Source organism: Bubalus kerabau, chromosome X (assembly GCF_029407905.1).
Source record: "Bubalus kerabau isolate K-KA32 ecotype Philippines breed swamp buffalo chromosome X, PCC_UOA_SB_1v2, whole genome shotgun sequence".
In the NCBI taxonomy this organism is placed as follows: Eukaryota; Metazoa; Chordata; class Mammalia; order Artiodactyla; family Bovidae; genus Bubalus; species Bubalus kerabau.
Window position 1 is genome coordinate 43,847,017 of NC_073647.1, and position 26,670 is coordinate 43,873,686.

Sequence of the window (26,670 nt, forward strand, 5' to 3'; positions counted from 1 at the left end):
AATATTCACTTTTTATCACTTTGCTGAACACTGTTAACTGTAAAGCACTTGGAAGGGGTGTTTAATTAATATCACTGAAAAGTGTGCTAATGTTAGTTACAGACTAAAAGTTAACACAGCTAATGAATGTTGAATGCTAAGTTGTATTTTTTAGTTGTTTTGATTTTCTGTGCCAATTTTCTATAATGGTCACTATGTCTCTAATTTTTTTTATTTGCAAACAATATTTCTGGTTAGTTGCTTAACATCCTGTGCAAATGTCATGTCCTTACTTCTGATGACACTGTTTTGTTTCCAGACTTCTAGGGATGGAGTTAATCGGGATGTGGGAGAAACTCTTCCTCGACTGCCAGGAGAGATTCGCATTACTGGTAAGGCCTGTGAGGTTAGGATTTTCATAGATTGATGAGAGTTCTAGGAGGGCCAGGTGGCTTCAATCCCTCTGACTCTTTCGAAGTCACTTTTAGACAAATAGGCTAGCTTTGTTTAAAAGTGTTAATGTAGTGAGAACTCTCTGCATTTGTTTCTTGATCAGAGTCTCTCAAGCTTCATGCTCTCCATGACAGTGATATTTTTTTTCTCTGTACCAAGTCAGAATTATTTTGGAAAAAAAAATGTGGATTATATCTTTCAAGTCTCTCACTGGAGCTATAAGCTCTTATGGTTTAAGGTTATAAGAACAAACTGGTAATAAGATTTTACAGCCTATCATATATGCTTTAAAACGATCAACTTCGAGGCTTAAAGTCCAAGTACTTTCTTCTTTGAAATATAAGGAGACATACTGGTTTAAAATATCTTTTATTTGCCTGATAGCTAAAATTAGAAATATTGATGTAACATTCTGATTTTTGTCTTACTTTATTCATTGTAAATTCGTATTAAGAGAAAGGTATCTACTTTGGAAAGACTAGATCATTCTGGCTTAATCCAGAAGCACCTGACAGCTTCTAAGCAAAGTGCTAAGATTGTGAGCATTAACATTTTTTTTATTAGAGTTGACATCCCCATTTCAGATTCCCATTTGGTGATGATACAGTTACCACTGCTTCAGAGAACCTTTTGGTTTATTTACTAAGATCTGGGTTGTTTAGCTTAAATGACTGAGACCATGGTGCTAATCAGATTAAGGTCATAGATATGATACCTGTATGAATGAGTTAGCCATGCACAACGAGAAACTACTCCATGTCCACAGGCTTGCACACATGATCCTAGTCTTGAAAAGGAAATGGGTGGCATGTTTCCATCCTAATTTGTGGATAAGAACAAGGAGAATATCTTACTTTTGATCATCTTCACATGTGAAGTTTTAGTTCTGTATCAGTGTTAAAACCTTCACAGAGGTAGTAACTGATTGAATTAGCATGAAGTAGACTTACTGGATATTTTTCATTTAGCACCCGAGGAGAAAGGGGTTTCAAAAATTATTGTAAATAAACAAACAAATGCCGTTAACACATTCAAGGACATCCTTGAAAAATAAGACAAAGATACATTTTATTATAATAACTCTCCTGATTTAGTTTCTCCTTATGTTTGATTCTACCAAAGATATACTAATTTCTTGGCCATCTGTTTCATATCACTTAAATGTGTGACATGAATCTAGCTCCACTCTTCTCTGGACTATTAAAAGAGAAAGAATAGACTATAGAAACATTTCTGCTGCTGACAGTCATTTATTAAAAACATCGCAGTGTTTTGTGTGATTGGAGGTTGGCAAACCTCAAACCCAATTCGGGGGAGAGTCCGTGAGACTGTCCTGTGTGAATTGCCACCCTCTGGTTGAAGCCTGCAGTTCAGTAGTTACCTTGACAACCACCGGAAGGTAGCAGCACCAGTGCCTTTATTCACTTCTGCTCTCTAGCTGTTAGGGTCTTGTCCCTAGGTAGTGGCAGCATGGTGGGTAAGCTCAGGTGATATGTGCCCCACCTCGTTCTCCCTCAGCTCCACTCTACCTGGCATGGTAATGTAGAAACATTGCCAGTGCTTGCTTTAGACCTTTTCAGTGATTTTTTAAATTGTAGTTATTCTTAGCCAAATAGTTTATATTAAAGTAGTGCCATTTGTTGTGTATCTTGGTATATATTTCCATTATTTTAGGGTACTTTTTTTATCTTAATAGACAAAGAAGTTATTTACATATGTCCTTTCAATGGCCCCATTAAGGGAAGAGTTTACATCACAAATTATCGTCTTTATTTAAGAAGTTTGGAAACGGTAAGTAAAATCTAAGACCATAAAGATGACCCTAACTGTTAAAGATAATGCTAAACTGTTTCTCTTCTACCTTGCAAGATTGACTGTGGATCAGATTAACATGGGGGATATATTTGCTTCTCAACTCTTAATTTTTGGCTTATGCAAAGCTCATGTAACACTAACACCTGTAAATGTAGGAATAGAGTGAATTAAAATAAGTCTTGTCCTTCATAATATAGGGAGGGGGATTTGGTAACTGTACCTGTTTGCTCGTTTGGTGAGATTCCTTAGGCGGAGAACAGTGGTTCTTTACCAGAAGCACCGTTGAGAACCACTTGGGGGCACTTAGCAGCCATTACAGATGCTGTGAGATACTGCATCCAAATGTCCAGGTCTGTGGCCCAGGCACAGTGATCTTTTTTTTTTTAAAACATCACAGACAAGGATGCTGATGTGAGTCCCTTGTGTAGGCCCACTGCTCTAGAATTTTCCAAGTGTTCAATTACAGAACACCAGATAGTGGTTTGGAATTAGGATGTCTGTGGTGTGGCTGAATGCCACTCTACCTGTTATTGCATGGCATTTCAAAGAATGTTCCACTGATGGAACAATGAGTTGGACATGAGATGCTCCAGAAAGGAAAGAGTGAATGAACAGCTGCTATGGCTGTTCTAGAAGGGCCTATGGTAGATGTGGTGGGTTCCCGTTACCCAGGCCAGCCCAAAGGGGCAGTTGTATTTTGATGAGGTGGACCAAGCGGGGGTGAATAGGTCTGGGGCACATGAAAGAGGAGCTGAACATCCACTTATAAACAGGAGATGTTGAGACTGTTGGGGGGAATCTAGCTTTTGTTTTACTGCTTTTACCCCATAACTTCTTTTGAACAGTTCTAATCTGGATTAGTTTGCATCTTTTGATTTTTAAAAACATTATTTTCATTTTTGTGTCCAAATTCTGAAAAGTGCTGTTTATTGCTCTTATTGCCTTCGCTATGGGAGCCCACTTCTGTCGTGTTTCTAGGTCCCCATGGTCCTGAGATTTGGTCTTTTATTTTTGTGAATCTATTAAGGCCTCTAAGTGGAGCTGAGCACATGTTCTAGTTTTCCAGAATGTGAAAGATTCTGAAACTTAACAGAGCAGTGAGCCGAATGTGGGTAGCCGTTCCCGTCTCCAAGGGATCTTCCCAACCCAGGGATTGAACCCAGATCTCCCGCATTACAGGCGCATTCTTTACCCTCTGAGCCACCAGGGATGCTCTCAACCCTTGGCAGCAGTTGTATTATAGAATTAATCATTTGAACAGGTGATTAAGTACCCAGGAAAGAAAGAAACCCATTGGGAGTACTACTGACACATTGTCTTGATTGAATCAAAGCATATGCCTGACCCTGACAAAGAAACATGGTAGCAGTACACTTCGGTGGAGTTAGACTGTGTAACTGGCATCAAGCCTTTGACTCAGAAGGTGGTTAAAGGGAAGGGGAAGGGATTTGAAGTAGTTTTAATCTAAGATATTGAAGTGAAACTACTAATGTAAAATTTAGTGTAGGTAACATTTAGTTCATAAAAACCAGTAGTATCCGTGAAGGATGGAAGAGGTCTGTCTTTACAGGGGCTCAAGCTTATCTGAGCCAGTAATCAGGTGGGATGGATTAAAAAGTTAACAGACATATAGGCTGAACTAACTATAATACAGTACAATACAGTATAATACTGTATTATACTACACAATATAATATGGCCAGCCAAAGTGAGACTCATTCTGTACAGCTCCCAAGTGTCAAATTGGGACACACTGAGAGATTTTATGCTAATGTATGCGATAATCATCAAAAATGAAATTAGAGCAGGTTGTTGACCAGCCACACAGGCCCGGTTCCATTTCGTGCTGTCACTGTTGATGAACTGGGGAAATCATTTAAACTGCAGTGCTGTGACAGGATTGTGTCTGTTCTGTGATCTCAACTGTGGAAAACAAACAAAAACTGTATGTCAAAAAGAGAGCAGAAAGAAATACACCAAGAATGTTAATACTTGGGATATTTGGACATGCTTGTTTCCCTCCTCCCACTTGGAGGGAGCAGGCATTGGATGAACTCTTAGCTGGCATTATTTATTTTGTCGTTATATGGCACTCCAGAGGCCAGGGATTAGCATGCGGTGGGTGAGTGGGTGAAGAAAAGACCCACTTGACACCAACTGCTTATCTTTTTCTTCTTCCACCAAGTTTTATATAAAAATTTTGACCAATTGGCCACAGCATTTAGTCCAAGTATAAAGGCAAGCAGCTAATGGCAGAAAACATAGTGTAAAGCAAGCCATTTGGGTGATTATGCAGAGGCCTCAAAACGTAGTCATCATAGTGTCTCTCTAAGTCCTAAATATGAACATTAATTGTGGATTCTGCTGCAAAATATGAATGTTTCGTGTGTATTTGACAAAGAGCCGTCATGTCCCTGGCCTTTGGAAGCGGACACCTGTGTGGTTCAGGTATGTAAACACTGCAGTGGGAGCATGGCTAGACTCGGGAGTCAGGTGTCTTGTTTCATCAGGTGATGTCCTGGGCTGGTGGATACAGTGGTCTTTGGCCTGCCACTCAGCCTTCTTCACCTGGGCCTCCTCTGGGGTCTCCCTACTCCACTCTGACCGGCTTACTGGAAATTATTGTTGGATCTCTGTTGCCCACAAAATAAAATCCACTCTCTTTCATGGGACAGAAAAATCCTTCTGAGTTCTCTTGCCTCAACTCACAGTGTGTCTCCCTGTGCTGTTGTCTCTTCCCTGCCTGTGATGCCCTTCTGGGCTGTTCTTGCTGTGCCTGGATGCCCTCTTGTCCCTCAGAACCTACTCAAAAATCATGTCCTCCCTAGAGCCTTCACCAGCTTCCATCATAGCCCTCACTCCCTCTCTGTGTGCCTGTTCCATGTTAAGACTTACTACTGGGTACCTCCCCTGCCCACTCTGAACATCTAACATCCCTCCCCCTCCTCCTCTCCCCCTTTCATGTTTATTCATTTCTTCACTGTCTCCTACTTTATATATTTTACTTCTTGGCCTCATTCCGGTCCGTCTGAGGCCAGGGATGCCTTGTGTCTTTTCACTGCTGTGCTCTTGAGACCTAGGACAGAGCATGGCGTGTGGCAGTGAAGGATTTCAGCCGTATCTATGTGCCAGTGTCTCTGTGGCCATCAGTAATGGGGAGTCCTCCTGATCCTCCGTGTAGACAGGAGGTACTCAATAGCATTGTGCTCTAAGTGATGGGGAGGCAGCAGGCAGCGTGGCCGGCACTCAGTCATGGCATCCTGAACACCACCATTGCTTTTGAGTTGAGAAATCCCGTTGCCTCCTTTTGACCTTGAGGGTGCTCGAGGTTGGGCTTGGCTTCAATCTCGTGACTCCAGTAGGGCTGGTTAGGCCTGTAATACTCTTGTTGTCTGTGGACTCCTGGAGCAGCACCACTTCCAGTTTCCCTCTCAGGAGTACTTCAGCTCAGGTGCTCAGGTTCATGAACAAGACAGGTTAACCCTATGTTCATTCAGGCGGCTGTATCCTCATTCCAGAGACACTCAGCACCAGGGTGAATCTGCCATGGTGCTGGGTGCATAACACAGAGATGAGCAGGTGTGGTGTCAGGTGGCAGAGCCTGCAATGGGTGCATCATGCTGTTAGATTACAGGACAGAAGCAGAGTAACTGTGTGCTGAGTCATGGAATGCCTTCTAGAGGAGGTGATGTGGGAACCAAGCCTTGGTGAATGGAGACCATTACCTGAACAGGAGGGAGAGAGAGAGGACCCTCCACAGGGTGCGTGTACAGTGCTATGGAGGAGCCCGGTGTCTGGTGACAGTGGCTGAGGGCTGTGCTAGAGCGGGAGCATGGATGGGGAGGGGAGAGATGAAGCTGGAAGCATTGCCAGCCTTGAGCGGCTCGTAAATCACCAGTGTCTGTGTCACGTGGGGAACAACACAGCCCATGTGTGTTTCAGGAAGGGAAGTCAGGTCTCAGCGTGTGTGACAGATTAGGGGAGGGAAGACTGGAGGCAGAGAGACCATCCAGGAAGTTATCTTTGTTTTCTAGGCGAGCTTGTTCTAATCGAGTCTGGGTTGCAGTAGAAAGGAGGGAACCGCCGTGAGCAAGGCAGGAAGATCTGCGTAGCATTTGGAGCTGGGAGCCGAAGAGAAGAGTAGAATTAAGGATGATCCCTGTGGTCTTGGGCTTGAGTGGTCGGAGCTGCTCCCATCCATGGAAATAGACATTAGAGGAGAAGGAGGGGCTTGAAGCCTCGGTATGCAGACTGACAGCTGTGTGAGTGCAAGCTGTAAATAAGTGGCTGAGGAGCCTTGAAAACAGGAGTCTGAAGCTGCGGAAGTCCAAGCACACGGGTATCACAGTAGTAGCGGGTGCACATACAGGATTTCCTGGGGGGGCCATGAGACCAGCGGATATGCAGCTGTGGAGGGAGCCTGATGGCAGGGACTGAGTCTGTCGGGGGTGGGGCGGGCAAGAGCAGAAGCCACAGTCGGAACAGAGGACCAGCTCAGACAGGGGGTGGGCGCTTGGGAGGAGAGAGAAATATCTAGAAGGAAAGGAGTGGACCACAGAGTGAAATGTTGCAAGGTTTAGTGAGATAAAAAAGGAACAGGGGCTCCGGGGAGGTTTGGGGGAGGTTGCCGGCAGCCTCAGGGAGAACACAGGCCTTGGACACAGGAGCATCATTGGCCTCTCACTTGGTCCTCCTTCCACCAGCCCCCAGGCCTTGGCACCCTTCTCTCTATTCATTCTCCGAGAGGCTTCCTCCACTCCCTGGCTGCACTCAGTTCTCCCCAGATAACATTGTTTGTCAGCAAAGCTCCTCGCAGCCTGCTGAGCCCTGGACCACACACTCAGCCCATCTGATGGCAGCTGTCTGGCCCCTTCCCTTATGCCCTGGTCCTGGTTTTCTAGTGCTGACCTTTCTTCTGCCCCCAGCTTCTCATTTCTCACCACCTGATAGAGACCCCAGGTGCCTGGCTGGGCCAAAACTCTCCTGCTCATTCTACTTGCCAGTTCCTTCTTCGGGCGTTTTTGCCTCTCTCGATGATTCTTCTCTTCTGTGCACCCTCCAGTCACCTCCTCCCCCTCCTCCCTTCTTGTCTGCAGTCTTCATTGTTGCCTTCCCGCCCGCATCCTCTCCGTATCCCTGTTCTTAGCTCCTACAGATATTCTCCTGCTTGGCAACTCTCAGTGGCTCCTTCCCCCCATCATTTCAGACTCCTTAGTGTTCATGGTCCTGTGCAACTCAGCCCTGACTCTCCTCTGCACCTTTCTCCTATGTGTCCCCCAGCATGCTGGCTCAGCTGTCTGACTCACTGTTCCCTAACCCAGCCCTTCGCCACCTCTGCCGTGGACTTTCCTCAGGCAGTTTTGTCCAATAGAACACATCCATGTTCATTCCCACCCAGTCCTGCCATGCACACCCCCACTTAAATAAATATTATCATTATTTTATCCTTAGTATTATTTTTTGGCTGCACTGCAAGACTTGTGGGATCTTAGCTCCCCAACCAGGGATCAAATCCATGCCTGCTGCAGTAGACACATGGAGTCCTAACCACTGGATCACCAGGGCAGTCCCTAAAAATTCTTTTGAAATAGTTAAGATAGAAAGTTTGTAAAGAGTAATGTAAACATCTGTGGATCTACCACACAGTTGAAGAAATTTAGTGACCCCTCCACATCAGGGTTAGTCACCATCTGAAAGTTGCCAGTTCTCACCCCCAGTCATTCCACACACCCTTCTTTACAAATAGGAAGGAGTTCTGGAGATGCACGGGAACATGAAGGAAGGGAGGCTTTGAAGCCTCCCATCAAAGCAGGTAACCCTTAGGACTGTTGGTGGCGTGAGCAGTGAGTTATGTGTACAGAGACCACTTTCTGACAGTGGGAAACAGTACGTTCTTCCTGGATTAAATTCAAGGAGACATTTGTCGTTAGGGTTTCCTCTAAAAGATAGGACCACAGTGATTTTATTGTTTAGGCAGAGTATTACCTACAGATTCATGAATACCACCCAAGACCCTCTTTAAGGACAGAACACATGTTAACTTTTACTGGGTAAAAGTACTTCTGGGAGAGACTACCAAGACGGAGTCTGTTGACTTTGCTTTTTGATGGTTTACCAGTATGCACACAGGACTTGGGGGGATCAAGGTGGATGGGGAGCGCTCATGTCCATCAGACTCAGCCTCTCAAATATCTGGTTCTGAAATGCGCATTGGCCAGGTGTGAGGTATTGTGCCACTGAGGAGCTGGGTATCTGGCAAGAGTGGCAGCAAGTAGGTTCCACAGTCTCTATAATTGGCTGCAGTTGGAGCTGTAAATGTTGGGCGCCACCCAGAAGGGAGGCAAAGTTTACCTACCATTGTGCACATTTCAAAGCCAGGCGTGTATTCCCTTGCAGAGAGAAGGCATAGCCACTTCATTACAAGCATGGACAAAAGGGTTCCTGTAGTATTTTTCTTTTCAAAAAAAAAAAAAAGTTGGAAACTTTTCAAGATTGTCCTTTTTTCATTCCTTCTGTCTAGTGGATTTGACACCTTTTTTTCATTTTAAAAAAGGTGAAATAATGCTAAGAAAACTGTAATAATAAAACATCCTAGTGTGTTTGTAAGTAGAAACGTCAATGAGAACGTAGGATCTGAACTATAGTTTTTCTTTTAAATTTCAGTCTTAAATCGTCTCTTTATTTTGCTGCTGCAAAAGGAATGAGGTTTTCAGGTTAAAACAGTCCCTGCTGATACTCCAAATCCTCCTGCCCCTTGTTGCCATTCATTCTCAATTTGTTAGTCCTCAAGCTGGAGAGGCTGTGTACTACTGCATCATCCTGTTGCAAGTCACTCAGTGGATTTAAGGAATGAACTCCACTATGAGTTTGCACTTTCATACCCTAGAAAGGGGCTTGTGGCTGCTTTGGCAGTTCTCTCCATCTCAGATCAATGTATCACATCCCCCACCACCTCAGTGATGGACCCCTCCGAGCTCCTTTGCTGACCTCATCTTGTGCTCTGTTGCAAAGTTAAAAGTTGTCTTTTCTAGCTCCCATAAATCTCCCTCATCACGTGTCATCAGCTTTCACCTGTTCTTTGCACCTCCTCCCCATCTCCAAGGAAGGAACAGGAGGTCTTGTTTTACAAAGTGAGCCTTCCTCCTAGTCTCTCTGGTGCCATGGTGCCTCACAGTTCGGTGTCTTACGCGCGTGGTTTTCAGTGGCTCCCCGACCCGCAGACCTGCTCAAGTCTCTGCTTTAAAACAGCTTGCCTTCCTGCTACCCCAATACTATGAGCCTCTTTCTGCCCCTTCCTTGCTAGGCTTTTTAAAGAATGAGTCCCTACGTGCTGCTGCTGCTTCAAGATTAGGAACTCCTTCACTTCTTGGTCTTGCTCGTGCTTCGTGTTGAAGCTCCTCTTTTCTTGCTCAGATCTACAGACCCTGGTGAACTCTTTGCTCTTCACCTTCTCTGCAGTGAAAAGTCAGTAGTGTGTTGGTTCATTCCACCTTCTTTCTGCATGCGTCCTTGACTCTTCTCTCGCTTCTGCCTTTTGTGTTTATTGCAGTTCATTTCTTCTTCCTGGGCTTCTCTGGTGGCTCAGAGCTTAAAGAGTCTGCCTGCATTGCAGGAGACCTGGGTTCGATCCCTGGGTCGGGAAGATCCCCTGGAGAAGGAAATGGCAACCCACTCCAGTATCCTTTCCTGGAGAATCCCATGGACGGAGGAGCCTGGTGGGCTACAGTCCACGGGGTCACAAAGAGTCAGACACGACTGAGCGACTTCACTTTCTCCTTCCTACCCCCTAACTGTATTTCCCAAGTTCTGTCGTTATCGTCTTCTTTCTCACTTGTCAGTTACTTTCCAACTTGATAGTGCCAGACCCGATCTTTCATTCTTTATTCACTACTTGAGAGCCTGCTGTGTGACAGATTCGAGAAGGATTGAAGAAGTCAACCTGGAGATTGGATTAAGGCTAATGGAGAAGGGAATGTGAAGGGTGACCGGTAGGTTTCCAGCTTTTGTCACAGGGTGGATGGAGTGCCAGCCATTGACAGAGAAAGGTGTAGTTTGGAGAGAGAAACATCATATGCTTTAGTTCTGGGCATTTGGAGTTTGAGGGGCCCTTGGGATTTTCCACTTCTGCATTTCCGGCTGCCTCCTGGATATCTGTTACTTGATTATCAGTCAAACTCCCTGAGTTTAGATGCTTAAACCCAGTGTGCCTAAAATTGACAGTGTTAATATTTCTCTCAGCCCCACCACCATGCCCTTCACATCTCTTGGTGGGACCACCATTGTCCCAGACACATGGGACTGCTCTGTGATTCATTCCTCTGACTCATCTCTTCCTCTTGCTTTCCAGCTTGGTTGCTCTCTGCTCTCAGATCCTCATGGTAATCATGTCACTTGCACAGCATTAGCATGTGGCAGCATTGGCAGCATTAGCTTCCAAGATTGCAGGGCATGGGCATCCCCTCCATTGGCTTGTGCGGGGCACTCAGGGCTGCTGGGTGCATCTGCATGCAGCAACATTCTGTCATTGCAGGCTGCTTCCCAAGACACATTTCCTGGATCCCAGTCACCCTGATCCAAGCTCTGGGATACTCCACAGGGGATTCCCCTGCCACCCGATCTTAAACCTAGCCCACTTGTTTTTGTTTTTTTGTAAACAAAGTTCCCATGCTTTCCCACATGCGTAGCCATTGTCACCATGACCTGTTTTTGGAAGGCCAATCTTCACCTGCTTTTATTCCACCCTTTAAGGATTGTCTGTAACTTTGCCATCACAGCAGGACCTTGCTGTGACCCAATCAGGGAGAAGTCGTCCTGCCATCTTGGACCTCTCATCCCACTTCATCTGGATTTTTAAAATGACTCTTGGCACTTTGTTGCCGTTCAGTTGCTCAGTCATGTCCAACTCTTTGTGACCCCATGGACTTCAGCACGCCAGCCTCCCCTGTCCTTCACTATTTCTTGGAGTTTGTTCAAACTCATGTCCATTGAGTCAGTGATGCCATCCAACCATCTCATCCTCTGTCGTTCCCTTCTCCTGCCTTCATTCTTTCCCAGCATCAGGGTTTTTTTCCAACGAGTCAGTTCTTTGCATCAGGTGGCCAAAGTATTGGAGTTTCAGCTTCAGCATCAGTCCTTCCAGTGAATATTCAGGACTGATTTCCTTGAGGATTGACTGGTTTGATCTCCTTGTGGTCCAAGGGACTCTCAAGAGTCTTCTCCAACACCACAGCTCAAAAACATCAATTCTTCAGCGCTCAGCTTTCTTTATGGTCCAACTTTCACATCCATACATGACTGCTGGAAAAACCATAGCCTTGACTAGACGGACCTTTGTAGGCAAAGTAATGTCTCTGCTTTTTAATACGCTGTCTAGGTTTGTGGGCACTTACAACCTGGCATTTTGGCTGTTCGGGTGCATGTGTCTCATTTCCCAGACTGGGCCCTGAGCTTTGTGAGGATGACACGTACATCTTACTTCTCTCCATGGTCCCAAGCATCCAGTACAGTTTCTGTTAGTCAGTATGCACTTGAGAGAGAAGGCAAATAATTGCATCTTTTAGACTGTTTGTTATGTGTACTTCTCAATTGGTTTAGATACTTACAGGTACAGAGGCATAGAATTTAGCATTAGAATGGACCTTTGAGAATCATTAAATATTTAATGATATTCGGATAGTGGTGACTCAGGTTTCTAGAGACTTAAGCTGATTTTCCTACTCCTAGATCTTCCAGTTGGGCCTGCTGTGTTATCTGATCTTGAACCTGTCATTTGGGGAGACCATGGTAGGTAGCCTCATTAGACTGTGGGTGTCTTTGGTCAGGAGCTGGCTGGTTTTCCTCAGTGTCCAATTTTCTGCTTTGTGTTGGGTCAAGGTAATCAGAAGTGTAGAATTTTCTTGATACAGTGGCAAAGAACAGTACGGTCTCACTCACTTCTAATCCTTCTGTTTTTTAAATTTGCATTCTTGCTTCCATCTTGATATTAGAATATCAGACTTTTATGTAGTGTCTCTGTGTTTTTTTTAGGTGCAAGTTTGATATTTAGGAGTGCAGTTGAATAGACTGTATAAATTACATAACTCATAAATTTCAATATAATCTAAGTGTAGTAACAGTGCTTGATAGTTTAATAACTACATGATATTGAGAAGAAAAAACATCATTTGCAGTTACATATGTACATGGTTACTGAGAAGTGTCTTTTTTCTGTAAGCATTTAGAATTCAGTTATGGAGTGAGGGGTTTCACCCCATGGCACCAGCTAAAAAAATGCCTTCTTTCCAAGAGGAGAGCCCGTAGCAAAGCCCTGTAGCTGCTTGCTGGAGCATGGATTCACTGTTTTTGCAGAGTGCAGTTATGTCTTTCATATACTAGGATATTCTTTATAATAATAATAATTATAACTTCCTTTGTTATCTAGCTACCATGTGCCAGGCACCATGCCAGGTACTTTTAAGTCCATTATCTCTAATCACGCCTATTTTACAGGTAAATGTAGCTGAGAGATACAGTAACTTGCCAGAGTCATCCAGCTAATAAATGTTAAAACTCAGATTTGACACTTCTTTTTGTCCAACTTTCGAGTTTGTGCTCTTTTCTCTACACCATGCTAGCCATACCATCACACTTTTTTAAAAAAAATTTATTTATTTTAATTGGAGGCTAATTACTTTACAATATTGTATTGGTTTTGCCATGCATCAACATGAATCCGCCATGGGTGTACACGTGTTCCCCATCCTGAACCCCCCTCCCACCTCCCTCCCCATACCATCCCTCTGTGTCATCCCAGTGCACCAGCCTCGAGCATCCTGTATCATGCATTGAACCTGGACTGGCGATTCGTTTCACATATGATATTATACATGTTTCAATGCCATTCTCCCAAATCATCCCACCCTTGCCCTCTCCCACAGAGTCCAAAAGACTGTTCTATACATCTGTGTCTGTTTTGCTGTCTCGCATACAGGGTTATCGTTAGCATCTTTCTAAATTCCATATATATGCATTAGTATACTGTATTGGTGTTTTTCTTTCTGGCTTACTTCACTCTGTATAATAGGCTCCAGTTTCATCCACCTCATTAGAACTGATTCAAATGTATTCTTTTTAATGGCTGAGTAATACTCCATTGTGTATATATACCACAGCTTTCTTATTCGTTCATCTGCTGATGGACATCTAGGTTGCTTCCATGTCCTGGCTATTATAAACAGTGCTGCGATAGCCATACCATCACACTTTTTAAACTTTATTTTGAAATACGACCTCTCGAGAACTTGGAAGAAAAGTCCCTGAGAGGTCCTAGGTACCCATCACTCAGCTTCTCCACTAACTGTACTGCTTTATCCAACCCAGAACATCCAGGGGCATGATAACATTAACTAAGACTCTGACTGTGCTTGATTTCATCGGGTTTTGCACACACTCATTTTTGCCATGTTTTTGCATAGAGTGTGATGACATTTGATGCCATGTGTCAGTTCGTGTTCCCACCACCAACAGTCAAAATATGCAGCTCCTCTGTGGATGCAGAACTCTGTTTATAGCCACGCCCTACTTCCCCTCAGCCCTGGTGGCCACTTCTCTGTTCTCTAGCTCTACAACTTTGTTGTGTCAAGAAAGGTATGAATGGAACCATAGAGCACATGAGCTTTTGAGGGTGGTTTTATCCGGTCAGCATGATGCCCTCAAGATTCTTCTAGGTGGTTGCGTGTATCCGTAGTTCATTCATTTTTGTAGCTGAGCAGTAGTCCATGGCATGAACACACCACACTCTTAGACTTTTAAAATTTCTAGAATACCCACGAGTAGTATTTATATTTTTTGAAGAAATGATTACTTTCTTGTATTTTGTTTTAAAGACATTTAAGGTAAATAAAAAGCAAAAATTTGTATTTTATTTGTATTCCCTTTATTTGTATTCCACCGCAAAGGACATCTTTTTAAGAACAAAGACTCAATAGGCAGCTTTTAAAATTTTTGTTATCAAAGTCATCTAACACAGCATTAAAGAAAATATTGGATTACTGAAAATTTCTGTAGCCCTTTCTACCTTTGTCCATATGAATATATATTTTACATTTTTGGAGTCACAGTGTATTTTGTTTGCTGTTTTTTTTTTTAATACTTCAGCTTATTTTTCCAAGTACCATAATTATTTTAGTAGCTTGTGCTCTTCCGTCAAGTTGACTATAATGTTCTTTGTCCTGATGGCCACCTCTGGCTCCATCTTCACACAGGTAGCTTTTCCTCCTATTGCTCCATAGCTGTAAGATAATGTCAGAGGAGTGTCATTGTGGGCTCAAAGAGTTAGGACCATTTTTATGGTTCTTTTGATGTATGTTCTAAGACCTTGGCTTGAATCTCAACCTTTCCCTGTAGTTAGCCAAATTTTTTTAAAGCCTTGGTGATGACATCAGGCAGTGGGAATACTTCATCTGTGTCCATTGTCAGGACAATGCAGTCAAAGGCCCTGTTGTGGTTCCTGGCCCAGATGACATATTCTGAACATGGCAGCTGCTGTTCTCTTGGCGTGATGATCTTGATGTGGCTTTACTGACGTTATTCCATCTTTCATGCCAGCAGTCCTCTGGACCCCTTGTGTCCAGTATTGGGTAAGGAATGATGGAGAAGCATGGTATGCACTCAGGCCCTTCTTTGGGAAAAACACCTCTGCCTAAGATACACACTGTTTTTGGATGCCTGGCTTCTAGTGAGGGAATACAGACGTGGAAGTTCATGGTGATGAGACGAGAAGCGAGTGGTGTAATAACTTCCAAACTGAGTGCTGTGGAACCGAAGAGAAGGCAGTGGTCAACTCTGTGATCAGATGGGAAGCAGGGCATTGTTAGAGGTGATGCTGGCTGAGCCAGGTCTGAAGCCAGGGCAGAATGTTGGTAGTTGGGAAGCCAGATCATGTGAGGCAAAAACACTGTGCACAGAGCCCCTAGCCCTGACTGTAGACAAAATATTTGGAGAACTATGAAGGCATCTACTTACTTGCAGTGTAGAACATTGTGGGACAGCAGCCCGCAGAGACAGGCTGGGAGCCACATCCTGGGGCCCCCGAGTTGTGTACCTGTGAGTTTAGTCTTTATTCTGCAGGCAGTCCACAATGGCACATGTTCAGTGTAAGTTGTTCAACTTACACTAAGGAGTCGTGTCCACTCTTTGTGACCCCATGGACTGTAGCCCACCAGGCTTCTCTGTCCATGGAATGAATGCTCCAGGCAAGAATACTGGAGTGGGTTGCCATTCTGTTCTCCAGGGGATATTCCCAATCCAGGGACTAAACCCACATCTCCTCCACTGCAGGCAGATTCTTTACTATCTAGGCCACTAGGGTAGCCCATATAGGGGATGCATTTTGGTTGCATAACTGACTATTCTCATGCTTGCTTTTTCCTGTGTGATCACTATCATATTTTTATTCATAAAAGGTGGTAAAAGGACCAAGGTAAAAATGCCCTGAAAGCACGTGGGTTTTTTAAAGTATGTTTTTGATTGTTTAATTGTACTGACAGAAATATTGACTTGTGTCTTTTTGTCCATTACAGGATTCTGCTCTAATACTTGATGTTCCTCTGGGTGTGATCTCAAGAATTGAAAAAATGGGAGGCGCCACAAGTAGAGGAGAGAACTCCTATGGGCTAGATATTACTTGTAAAGTAAGAGATTCAGTACTTTCTTATGGGAAAAAAAGTCACGTTAGTGTTGAATGATAAGTAAAAAGTGAATGTATGTTTAAAAGAAAACTCAAAGACCCTTGTTCATCCAAGGCCCTGGAGTGGTTCTCCCTTCATGATCAAGCATTCCAGAATCTTCTAGGGAAAGAGTTCCTATGAAAGAAACCTGCTGTTGTCACCAAGTGTGAGGACCTGAGCCAGTCAGTTTTTGCCCAAGTCTGCTCCTGGTGTCCCTTTGTGTGATGTGTCTCCAGCCAGACACCTCCACACTATGTCAGGCATGGGGAATGGCAGAGATTTAATGATAATAACATTCAGTCAGCTATAGTAGTAACTGTTTATTGAGCATCTCTGTCATTCTAAACACATGCTAGGGCCTTTGCATTAAAGCCTCAGGGCAGCCTGAGGGGAACAGTGATGTCCCCATTTTATAGATGAGGAGTCTGAGGCTAAGAAGAGATTGGTGAATTAGCTAAGATGACCCAACTGATGGCAGAGCTGGGATCCAAATCCAGTGAGATAATAATTTTGCAAATGACAGAATAAACCTTCTTACCAGAAAACTTCCTTTTTGGGTATTCCATATTAGAAGACTATAGTACCCAGTCCTAGAAAGATCTAGACGGGGTTTGGAGGTCATCTGTCCAAGTGGTTCCCACAGCTAGATAATGTATGAGGGGCACCTGGGAATCCCTCTTTGGATTGACAAAGGCAAAGCTTTGGGTTCTACATCAGATCCTACTGTAAGATAATTGGTGAAGGCTGTGTTCCAGAGGCTGGGACTCTTTCAAGTGTCTCTGACTATTAGTCTAGTACAGGGATCAGTAAAGGGCCAGAAAGTACATAGTTTAGGCTTTGTGGGCCAGTAGGATCTCTGTCATACATTCTTCATTGTATTTTATTTTTTTCAACAAAATACAATGTCTTTTATTTTTATTTTTAAAATATAAAAAACAATCTTAGCTTGAAGACCACACCAAGACTGACCTGGGCTGAAGTGTGCTGACCCCTGGCCAGTCTGAGTCCTTCATTCTGTGGGTGAGAAAGGAAGTGTTTGCTCAATGGGCTTCCTTGCCTACAGGTGCCTGAGGGAGCTGATGGAGGAGCCACAGTCCTGGCCCATGTCTCCTTTTGGTCTTGTGCACTGTGGTTTCTTAAAGACAATCTCCTGTACCTTGTTTTGGATTTTGAAGATAATACGTTTTTGTCTCCAGTTTGTAAAAGATCAAGACTAGTACACTCTATCAGAAAGGGAAGGATTGTGTCATAATGAGACTTGAACTGAAATGCTCCCTCAATCCCCACCTTGGCAGCCTTTTGTTGATTTTGGTAGAATTCACACTCCCTTAATACCTCATCTATAATCCTAGCGCCTTTCTACCCTTTGGGGCCTAGAAATTGGGGGTGTACTTTTGAGGAAGGTTTTTCTCTTTTGCATAGAAGAATCTGTGGGAGGAGAGTTGTTATTATTACAGCACTTCATGGAAAATGAGGTTGCTCTTCCTATGATTTCAAAGTGACTCTCATTCTAATTGAATTGAAAAAATCCTATTTATTGCCTTGTCAATGGGCAGAACTTGTATTTAAATATGAATCCCAAATCAACAAAACAAAACACATTCTTACCCTCTGACTGTGTATTGTAAGAACATGGGGCTGAGGAACAAGTCGGCAGGCATAATTCTCAAATGTTCCATATGTATATTTCATGGAATTAGTATCAAGCCCAAAGACAGTGGCCTAGAACCATGTTGTAGTACAACCTTTTAATTCTGTTATCTCCCTGGAAACACAGGACATTGTGAGAGTCGAATTCCGTTTTCTCAGGAACAGACCTGAGGGTGACAGAAAGAGAATCTGCTCTAGTGGTACAGGGCTCGCCCCCTGTCTCCCACAGGTCCCCTTTCATCTGCAGTCACTAACCACAGTCCCACCTCACTGCTTTCTCAAAATGAGAACGTGGAACCCCCTACAGATTGTCTCCACCAGGGCCGCACTTGGGGATTTCTGCTTACCAGTGGCAGCTTGCTCATGCTGGACAGAAGTCCCAGTGGTTGTCAGCTACAAACATAAGAGAAGGCAGCTCCAAATATAGGAATTCCTACCCTGCAAGCCCATGCCAGCCCCTGCTAACAACTCAGAGCTTAAAAAACTAAGAAGCAGAGCCAGACCATCTCACCGGGGCTGTTGCAGTGGACTGTTGCAGCGGGCTGTGTTTACTCTGTTATCTTGAGGCTTGGCGCAGCACTGCGTGTCCCAGTTGCTGAACACCAAGTGTCTGATGGCAAGACTTTTCTGCCACGTGGCTCTTCCCCAGGTGTCCTTCCCATCTGGGTCAGGCTCTAGGAGACCAGGTTGAAGGTACCCCTCAGTATATGCCCATAGTCCTCTCACAGATTTGGTGATCAGCCCCCTGTGACTCACTTGCCTTTTCCACTTCAGTTTTCTCGTTGGCAAGACAAGGTAGTGATTCTCCCTGTCTTTGAATTCCATCTGAATCAGATGGCCACACCAAGGCACTTAAATCACTTGTGCGTTGGCACATTGAAAGTCGTGGTTTGAATCACCAATGGACCAGAATAAAGATTTACTTAGAAATGGTCTAGTTTCTGGTTGAGAGGTTAAGGGCATCATGTTATCATTGGAACCAAGGTTGATGGGAAGAAGATCCTTCATGCATCTGTGAGCCCTGGGGATCCTCAGCTAGCCACTGCTGTATTTCAGGCTCTTTGTAAACCCCTTAAAAGCACATCATCTTATTGAAGTGATTTTTTTCCTTCTACTTGACTAGTGCTTTGCATCATGAGACAACAACTAGTGTCTCAATGTTCTTGGAAGATGTTGTGAATCAGTTTTGGGATATTATAAAGTTTGTTGTTGTTGTTCAGTCACTAAGTTGTGTCTGACTCTTTGTGACCCCATGAACTGCAGCATACCAGGCTCCTCTGTCTTCCACTATTAAGTTATGTGCTTTTAAAAATGAAAGCATGGACTCCTGGAGCTGGCGAGGCCCAGTAGATGCCATCCGTATAGAGAGATGGGTGTGGGGTCGTTGATGAAAGGCCTGAGAGCCTGGTTCCTTACATTCCCTTCACTGCCCCTTGCATTTGGGGATGTGTATAGCAAGGCTTTTGTCTCCTGCATGTTGAAGACTTAGGAAGCTTCAATAGTGCTCTTGAGATAACAAGTGAAAAAGCACTTAGGAAAATATGAAGATGGTGACATCTGAGAGGGCAGGGGCTGGATCTGTCTCACTCCTGAAGCATTGAAAGTGCGATGCAGAAGGTGACGGCCATCACTCAGCCACAGAACCATGATTTAAGAGACAACCTCAAAAACTGCCGGCTTCAAAAATATGATAATAAATATGATAAAAAAAATTATATCTTTTGCTGGGTAACACAAACTGATTTTTAAGGGAGGTTATTTTATTTTACTTACTTTACTGAATTCAGTTTGAAAGGTTTCCCTGCTTATTGAAGAGATATGTATTGGAAACTCTCTCTAAAATCTGGTTTTGAGCATTAATTCTTAGTTCCTAGAAGCATAGTCATTCCTACTATGGTAGATCTTAAGGTGGTCTTTATAGAAGTCTGTGAAAGTAAAATTCTGATTGTACAGTCCTAAAGAAACTAGCTGTTTGTTTTCAGCCTGGTTCCTATTTGCTGATAGCAGATATTTTAGCTCTTATACTTTTTATCTAAGTTACACCATATTGTTCCAATGAAATGTGATTTTCTTTAAACAAAAAAAGTAAAATTGTATAACAAAATATTATGTTACTTATATGAGAGCTTAAAATGCCAGTCATTTCCTAATTTTTAAAAGAGAGACTTTAAAGTTAAAAGCATGAGGGGAGAGGGAGAGAGCTTCTGTATTTTAATGACATGTTTGACAATTTTGAAATGACATTTTTGGCAGATACACATTTGATAAAAGTCCTATGAATAAAAGTTTTATAATTAAAATACCTCAGGAAAAAAAATACCTCAGAAAGCAGTTAGACAGACATTGGAGTGATACACTAGGCAAGGTTTGGTTTTTCTTTTTAACAAATGAACTTTAACTCCGTCTTCTGTTTAACGTGAGTTGTCTTGTCTTTACAATCATGACGATGATGGGAATATTTTCAGGGGTTCTTAAAACCAGATATTTCAAGATATGGTACAAAACAAAGTAATTTTCTTAGTGGTCTAGCTTTTTTGCCTCTTCAGGTAAGTCGATCTACCAGAATAGGTTTTTTGCTAATGAACATGACTCAGTTTGCAGACTGACCTGGCACGTTTGTCCTTTGCTCCCAGGACTTGAGAAACCTGAGGTTCGCGCTGAAACAGGAGGGTCACAGCAGAAGAGACATGTTTGAGATCCTCACAAGATACGCCTTCCCACTGGCCCACAGTTTGGTAGGTTCCTGGGTTCTCCTTTGCTTCCTCTACTGCGTTCCCCAGTGGGGTGTGTGTGTGAGGCTGTTTACTACAGAAGCTTGACCTGTTCCCAGAGGGCACAAGCCTCTCCTCTGCCAGTCTGTATGGGGTGGCTCAGTGCAAGTGACCCCTGGCACCCCCGAGCCTGCCCTCTACCTGGGCCAGCCCTCTTCCAAAGGCCAAAGGTGGCAAGGTGACCACAGGCATGTCCGTGAAGTGCTGTGACATCACATCCCAGAGCTCATCGCCCTCAGCTTGGGAACTGAGAGTGAGGCGGGTCAGGCTTCTGTGGTTCCAGTTATACGTGGAAACAAGTGCTCTGAGCCCAAGGGCCATTGTACTTCTCAAATCCGGATTTGTGGTTTAGGCGCAGATTCTTTATTTTTAAGGACTGACACTTTAAACGTCATTTTATGGGGTTCACTATATATTTGCAGGACAGACTTATGCATTTGTTGCTTACAGCCTATGACTTAGTGCATAACAAGTTTTGGGCTATGTATATCTAAAATTTTCCTTCCTATTTAGCAGACTTAGTAATCTCACCTTGTTTTACCGAGGGACTGAAATAAGCTTTCCACGCATCTTGCTCTTCAAACCATCTTTCTTTGTATTCTGCCTTGATCTTGCCTTCTTTTTTTTTTTTTTTTTCCCGGCTTGTGTCCTCTTAACGCCTCCTTCACTTCTGCTGCTTGAGTTTGTTATTTTGTTGTTGTTGTTTTATTTGAAACTTAAATTTCAAAAGATTTATTGATTTTATTTTTGATAGTGTTCTCAGCATTTTCTCTAAATGTCTTTTTAAAAATTTTTATTGAAGTTTAGTTGATTTAATAGTGTTGTGTTAATTTCTGCTGTACAGCAAAGTGATTCAATTATATATATATATATGTATATACACTTTTTCGTATTCTTTTCCATTTTGGTTTATCACAGGATCCTCTGCTTGACTTTAAACAAACTTGAAGGCAAACACCTATCAAGGGGAGAATAGGGGAATAATTCTTTAAATAAATATATGCCTTTATTTTAAGTATAGAATGAATAGTGCTCCAGCTAGACTGAAGGTGATGAAAGATGGAACTCTTCTTCCTATGCCTGTCTTTTATTTATTTATTTGTTTTGGGGCAGTAGGGGCCTGAATTTTTTTTCTAGCAAGACATGGCTTCTTTCTTCCTGAATTTCATCAGCAGTTTTTCCGTCAAAGGAAATTTATGACTGATGGAAAGGGCAATTATACAAAGACTTGTGGTCTAGGGGGATCTGGAGTACTCATTGTGAGTCATGTGTTGATTGGAGATTCAAATGTGATGCTTACAGCAAATGTAATGATATCAAAGAGTTAAATACATGTTAAGCCTTTTCTCAGTTATTGGTTAAATATGTGATTTAAAAGATATTTCAATATTAACATTTTTAAATGACTAGAATAAAATGTTTAATGGGAATACATCTTTGGAATTACTGTGAAAGTGAGAATGTGCATCTAATCCAGGAAAACTAATTGAGGGGATGGGTTCTGTCCTGAGTTTTGCATATCTGGCCTTATATAATCAGAGATGTAAAGATGGTTTACACAGCAGGTGTGAAGGAGCTGAGGCCCCAGTCCATCTCCTGTGTGATCTTGCTTGATCAGTCATCTTCTTTCTCTGGGATTTTCTGTCTCCTCTTGGTTTTACTAGATGGTAAAGAATCCACCTGCAATGCGGGAGACCTGGGTTTGATCCCTGGGTTGGGAAGAGACCCTGGAGAAGGGAACGGCTACCCACTCCAGTATTCTGGCCTGGAGAATTCCATGGACTGTTTCGTCCATGGGGTCGCAAAGAGTCAGACACGACTGAGCAACTTTCACTTCACTTCACTTCACCCTAAAAACAGGTTAAAGTGTTGAACCAGCTTTCCCCTAAACTACTATTCCATTTCTCATTTCAGTCCAAACTTCTGGAAAGAACATTCTAGTCTCTCCACATCTCTGGTTCATTCATTCCCCTAGACCATTCTAGTATCCAGTTTTATTGAAGGTACCTCCTTGGAACTAATACCTCTCTCTGGCTGAATCTAGTGACTCACTTCAGTCTTCATTGTTTTTGATCTCCCCCAAGCATTTAGTAATTTTGACCACTCTCTTTTTGTGAGTCTTGGTTTCTGTGTTGCTGTACCATCTTGACTGTTCCTTCCTAGTGTCCACTGCCTCTGTTTTTTCCTTAAGTGTAGACATCTTGGTGGTGGTTCCCTATCAACCTTCTTGTCTTGTTACTCACTTTGCCTTGATTTTGTTTAATCCATAGCTTAAGCTGTCATCGCTGTATGGGTAATTTCTAAATCTAGTCTTGACATTGGCCTTGAGTGAATCTAAATGAACCTCTCAAACACCTTCCTCTGGAAGTCTGTGAGAATCACAAGTTCACCATCTCCCTAACCTCTTTGCAGTTCACCAGAACTATTCTTCAGCCTACATAACCCTCAATTTGGATGATCCTCAGTTTCTCAGGTTCAAGAACTTGAAGTCAACTGCCCTGCCCCAATCAGGCATAAAACTTATTTATTGTATTGAAGTACAGTTGATTTACAATGTTATATTTGTTTTAGGTATAAAATATAGTGATTTAGTATTTTTACCGAGTATACTCCATTTTATTATTATAAATATTGGTTATATTCCTTATGCTGTACATTACATCCTTGTATTTTATTTATGAAGTCAGCTTTCTCATTCCCCTGCCTTGCCTCCCTAGCTGCATCAATTCCAAATCCTGTAGGTTCTGCTTATTGTGTGTTATTATTATTGGGTGTTATTATTATTATTATTGTGTGGTTCTGCTTATCATTCAGTTGTGTCTGACTCTTTGCGACTCCATGGACTGTAGCCCGCCAGGCTCTTCTGTCCATGGAATTCTCCAGACAAAATACTGGAATGGTAGCCAGTCCCTTCTCCAGGAGATCTTCCTGACCCAGGGATCGAACCTGTGTCTCCTTCCTTGCAGGTGGGTTCTTTACCATCTGAGCCATGAGGGAAGAAGCCCAGGTTCTGCTTATGAGTAACTCTCGAATATTTCTTCCCATCTACCTGTGCTTCCCAACTCACTTTCCTTCCAACTCATCCTCCTCTGTGCTGCTGTCTTTTTTTAAAAGTACTGTATGATCATGTCACTTTATGTCCCTCTCTTCACACAAAAAATGTTCAGTGACTTCCCATGGCTTATACCCTAGACTCCAACCACATAGGATGGCCCTGTGCCCCTCTGGTATACATAGAACTTTCTCAACTCAGTCTTTGGTTTCCCCGTCCCCTCTACCTGAGGTCCCCTCTACCTGAGGTCCCCTCATCTCTCTAGAGCCCATCCCTCACCATTTTGCTCAGTCCTAGATCCTTTCCCACATCATGCGTGATCCCTGGTGGGAGTTCATCACACCTGTCACTTGTTTGGACTTTGTAGGTCCTGCTACTGGAGCACTTACCTCCCTCAGTCTGGCTTCTGTCATAATTATATAGTAATTGCCCATCCCCCTCCTATTCTGTGAGCTTATCAAGGCGGGATCAGCCTTTATCTATCTCTCTAACCTCAGCATAATCACTTCTGCATGGGAGATGTACAATGATGGCTTTTTAAAGTGAATACAGGTTCAGAGGAAAGTGAAGGAAAATTTCATTCTGTGGAGACACTTGGGATGGATTTCTGGATATTGTGGGTGTGTTATCAGAGGATATAGGATTCTGGGTTGCTGTCGTTGGAGTGGTCCAGAGGGGTGCTTTGCCTTATTTTTTGTGTCTGTGCTAGGCATCCCTACTTTTTTGTTTAGGAAGACAATAAAGTGAAAAACTGGAGGAAAAAACGGGAACTGAATGGCTCATACAAAGTTGTGGAAAATTACATTCTCTTAAGTTTTAACCACTCAAAGTCATCTTAAAAAAGAAAATCAAACTATTCACCAAAACAATACAAAATAGAGATAAAAACAGATCAGCTATTGACATAGCTTGGGGCTTCCCTGGTGGCTCAGATGGTAAAGCATCTGCCTGCAATGCGGGGGACCTGGGTTCGATTCCTGGGTCGGGAAGATCCCCTGGAGAAGGAAATGGCAATCCACTCCAGCACTCTTGCCTGGAAAATCCCATGGACGGAGGAGCCTGAAAGGCGACAGTCCATGGGATTGCAAAGAGTCGACACGACTGAGCGACTTCACTTTCACTTTCACTTTGGAATGTTAGCCCCTGCTATTCCATTCAGTGTGTGCAGGTATTTCATCAGTCAAATTCATTTCAGGGTAGTGTGTTGGGTTGTGTTGGGGGAGCCATGAAGGTGGATGACAAGAAGTTGTAGTAGGATGAATGAGACCCTGTTACATTTGGGGATGTGACGGAAGTGATGTGACAAATGCATATGTCTCTGATACAGGTTCGTCGACAGCCAGTGCCGTAAGAGGCCAGGGAAGCCAGCTGGGGATTCCCAGAAAAGGAACAGATCCAGCTGGAAAAGCCTGTGTGGAATTGATAGTCATTTGGGTTGGGCCTTGAGGATGGTTGTCATTTCCTGTGGACGAGGATGGTGGAGGTGGTTTTTTAGGCAGAGGCAAGATCCTGACCCTCAGCACTAGGGAGGGTAAGTTGGCAGCATGGAGAGTGCTTATTAGGGTCGCCAGAAAGCATGGGATGGGAGGAGGGGGCAAGAGCTGGGCGCATCAGGTGGAGGGATCTGCTGACTCAGGAGCTTGTACCTTGGGAAGTAGCGGAGACTTAGTGAAGGTTTTGAAATAAATGAAGCCAGGAGTAGGGTCAGAGGGAGGACCAAACAAGATGCTGGGGGTGCAGGTGGAGACCACATGCTTGGGCGGTAGTTTGATCTCGGAGAACCGGGAGGAAGGGTGAGTCATCCTTCCTTCTGAGGTCTGCGGCCTGACGGATAGCAGGGCAGGGAAGTTAAAAACGGATTTCATTTGGGGAAGCAGGTAGGAGCTGGGGCGAGGAAGGAGGATGGGGAATTCTGTTTTGCTCGCAGGGCCAGTTAGTAGCTTTTGACAAGAGCTTCCAGCAGCAATTGCAGGCCCACCTCTTAGAAGAGAGTCCAGAAGTATAGACCTGGAATAGTGGTGCTCCATCTGTTTGGAGTCATGGATTCCTTTGGTAACATGGTGCAAGTTAGGGTTTCTCCTCCACTGACAGACACACTTAGGTACAAAACTGGATGTAAAATTTTAGGGGACTTGGAGCCCCTGGGAAGCTCACCTGTAGGTCCTGGGTTGAGGAGCTCTGGTGTGTACCAGAGAAGCCAGCAAGGAGAATGATGGTGAGAGAGGTGATGGGGAGAGCCTGCAGGTTGGGGTCTGTGGAAGCCAAAGGCAGAGCGAGCTCTGAGAAGGTGGTGATGGGTGTGCGAGGTTGTGGGGCTGGGGAGGACACTCAGGAAGAGGTCCTTGGGGACTGGACCCCCTAACTGTGGATTGCTTGAGGCTGGGACACTCCTTTCTCATCCTGCCCCTCCAGTGTCCAATATAGGCATACACTGGTTAAACTTTTATGAATCACAGGCGGTGGTCTGAGTGGTGGGGATGGGAGCCAGTTGATGGAGGTTTAAAGAGAGAGCAAGGGGTGTTTCAAAACACAAAGTAGTGGTAGCAGTCAGCTGGAGGGAAGACGTGTTTCCCTGAGAATCTGAAAAAGGTGAATGAAGATGGTGGGCAGGGGAAAGCAAGAGAGAAGAGGGTTCCTTTCCTGAGCAGAAAACAGGGTGGGGTGGGGGGATGGGCTGAAGCCCATTTTGCAGGGCAGGTTGGGAAAGGAGAAGGGACAATTATTCCTCTGAGACAGGAGGGGAAGAAAAGTTTCCAAACTGCCACAGTGGGGAATGCGAGAGTGTGCCAGAAAGGGATTTCCTGGAAGCGTAATCTAAGCCTGATTGCATTGAACAATACAAAGGGCCCCTGCTTGAAAAATAGCACTTTGTTAATATTACTGAAACTGTCAAAGCAGCTGCAGATTATCTCAGTGATTGTTATTGGCACTGGATGCCAGAAGTAACGTAGCAGTTGTGTCGGTGAAATGGTGTCTGGAGGCCAAGAGAGCTGGGTTCCAAATCGAGCCATGAGGCAAGTGGCATGTGAGTGAGATTTTTTCTTTCACACCAGCCCTGGCTCTTTTGCGTCCTTCCCCATTAGTATTTTCACCGTTCAGTGTGTTCAGTTGGGACTGAAACTTTGAATTGACCTTGAGCCGTTTAGCCACACACAGTGGATCCCAAACCATTACCTTGATTGGTTCTATATTAGGTCAATCCATTAAGACTTGAAAATTGTTTAGATTGCACTTTCTATTTGAA

At 43.8% G+C, this 26,670-nt stretch overlaps 1 protein-coding gene across 10 annotated transcripts in view; it reads left to right on the forward strand.

Annotated features, from left to right (window-relative positions):
• MTM1 (myotubularin 1) overlaps positions 1-26,670 on the forward strand; it is a 95,911-nt gene that overhangs the window by 29,402 nt on the left and 39,839 nt on the right. For 5 of the 10 annotated variants that reach the window (XM_055563455.1, XM_055563453.1, XM_055563456.1 and 2 more), the window contains exons 3-6: positions 299-371; positions 2,129-2,223; positions 15,807-15,917; positions 20,237-20,338. In XM_055563455.1, coding sequence (XP_055419430.1) covers positions 299-371; positions 2,129-2,223; positions 15,807-15,917; positions 20,237-20,338 — 381 coding nt within the window. Of the gene's footprint in view, positions 1-298; positions 372-2,106; positions 2,224-15,806; positions 15,918-20,236; positions 20,339-26,670 lie in introns of all 10 variants that reach the window. The other 5 variants (XM_055563463.1, XM_055563459.1, XM_055563461.1 and 2 more) reach the window with 2 other exon arrangements.